This window comes from Myotis brandtii, unplaced genomic scaffold (assembly GCF_000412655.1).
Source record: "Myotis brandtii unplaced genomic scaffold, ASM41265v1 scaffold535, whole genome shotgun sequence".
Classification (NCBI taxonomy): Eukaryota; Metazoa; Chordata; class Mammalia; order Chiroptera; family Vespertilionidae; genus Myotis; species Myotis brandtii.
In genome coordinates, this window is record NW_005369964.1 from 2,345,703 (window position 1) to 2,348,060 (window position 2,358).

The 2,358-nt window shown below is 62.1% G+C and overlaps 1 protein-coding gene across 1 annotated transcript in view; it reads left to right on the top strand.

Annotated features, from left to right (window-relative positions):
* The window catches only part of BEGAIN (brain-enriched guanylate kinase-associated), a 19,345-nt gene that overhangs the window by 12,564 nt on the left and 4,423 nt on the right, over positions 1-2,358 (top strand). Inside the window, exon 6 of the mRNA XM_005877892.2 lies at positions 814-921. Coding sequence (XP_005877954.1) covers positions 814-921 — 108 coding nt within the window. The remainder of the gene's footprint in view (positions 1-813; positions 922-2,358) is intronic.

Below are 2,358 nucleotides of genomic sequence, written 5' to 3' on the forward strand. Positions count from 1 at the left end.
CGACCTCAGCTCAGCGTCAGCCGGAGACGCAGGCCCTGAGTGAGCCAGAGCCAGGTTCGCTCCCCAGCTGTACCTCTCATGGGCCCTGTCCCGCTGACTGTGGCCCCAGGGGGCCTTGACTCTCCTGGACACACACACACACACACACACACACACACACACACACACCTGCAGTAACCTTGGCAGTGCCGCCTTCCCTCTGTGGATCGGGCTGGCACGACCTGGGTTGGAGAGTAGAGAGGCTGTGCGAGCCTCCTGGTGCCCCCCCCCCCCCCCCCCCCCCACCTCAATGGGAGGACTTTCCTCTCTGTCTAGTTTGGGTACAAGGTTCTTCGGTTTTGGGAAATCAGAAACCGGCGTTCAGCGCCTGCCTGCCTTCCAGGTGCTGTCAGAGCCGTGGGCGTGGTGGGGCTGGCTCTGCCTGGTGCCCTGGACAAGGGCCCCTGCCTCTCTGAGCCTTGGCTTCCCAGTCTGTTGGATGAGATAGGTCAGGCTCCTTGCGGGGCGCGAGGCATCCTCGCTCAGTCCTCGCCCCGGATCCCCAGGCGGCCGGGCCTTGCTCTCCTGTGTCCAGATGAGAAACCGGGGCTCAGGGAGGCAGGCTTGCCCGATGCCATCTGGCTCGTCAGTGGCGGAGTAGGATTTGAACCTGGGGCGGTCTGTGCGCTTACCCCTGCGCTCCGGGGCCCTCCAACACCTGGTCGTTAGGGGCTGCAAGAGGGCACACAAGAGGCCTAAGGGAACAAGGGGCGTGAGCCCCAGGCCTTGGCTGACCACTGACCGCCTCCGTCCACTGCCCTCCCCCTGCCCAAGGGCAAGCACTACGACGAGGAGAAGCGAGCTCTGAGCCACGAGATAGTCGCTCTCAACAACCACCTGCTGGAGGCCAAGATGACCATCGACAAGCTCAACGAGGACAACGTGAGTGTCAGGCTGTTCTGGCCCCCAGGGGCCCAGGCTCGGGTTTGAGGGGCAGGCACGGGGCACAGGGGCAGGTGGGAAGGCCTCCAGGAGTGGCTGGGCAGCCGGGAAGGCAGGGTTGCCTCACCAGACACACTGCCAGGGGCAGGGACAGGAACACTGGGCCATAGTTTCTCATTCAAGTCAGGGTTTCCCGACTCCAGGTTTAGGGCATGGCCATTCTCAGTGGGCACACGGCCACATGCCCACCCATGGGGACTCCCCAGGAGATGGGCCTGGCCGCCCTCCATGGATCCCTGGCCGCGGACCATGCATCCACTAATTAGCATCTGCTCCTCGACAGACCCTCCTGAGCTGAGAATATTGTGTGAACGACACAGGCAAAAAATTCCCTCCCCACGTGAGTGTACATCTGAGTGGGGAAGACAGACGACAAACAAGAGAAACGCAGACGCTGTAGTGTGTTACAAGTGCTAAATGCTGCTGAAAAAATTCAAGCAGGCACGGGGCTGGGGAGCTGCCCGTTGCAGGGTTAGCAAATTTCAGTAGGATGCTTGTGGAAGAGGCTGCCGGAGCCCAGACCGGAAGGGGGCGAGGGAGCTCGCCGGGTGGCTGGCTGGAAGAACGGCAGAGAGACCGGAGTGGGCTCCTCGTGGTGGAGGACCAGGGTCTGAGGTCAGAAAGATAATGGGAGGCCACATCACACAGGCTCCTATAGGGACCCGGGTTTTATTCTGAGTGAAATAGGGAGCCACTGAAGGTTCTGGAGCAGAGGAGTCACCTGAGTGGATGTCCCACTTTTACTGAGAACACACTGTAGGGATGAGGGTGGGAGCAGGGAGAGCGAGGAGGGGGCTATGGTAACAATCCAGGCGCAAGCTGTGGAGGCGTGGCCGGGAAGGCAGCCTGGAGGTGGGCAGAAGGGCTTGGTTCTGGTTCGGCTTTGAAGATGGGAAGAAGCAACAGGATTGACAGAGATCTCGGATGTGGTGTGAAAGGAGATGGGTTCTGTCATTTCCTGCTGGGGGTGGTGGTGGGGGGCCTGGGGAGGAGCAGGGGCTGGCTTCAGCAGTTACATCCAGTGGCGGTGCTGTGAAGACTGCAGACATGTGGGTCAGCCTCCTGTGGTGTTTGCACGGCAGACGGCCGGCCGGCCAAGGAACCCGAGGAGGGCACCAGATGAGAAGAGGGCGGGCCCAGGACGGTGCTTTTCGAGTCTGCTAAAGACTCGGCGGACAGGCCAGGCGGTGCCCACAGCCCTCTGATGCCAGGGGCAGCCTGTCCGGGGCCTCACAGTGGGGCCAGTTCTCAGCTCTCAGCCAACGGTGCCCTTCCCAGGAGGCCCATGCAGCCTTGAGAAGGCTGGAGACCCCGGTTCCCTCCACTGTGCAGCCGAGTTGGGGCACCAGCCTCAGCACAGCAGGGGGCGGTGAGGGG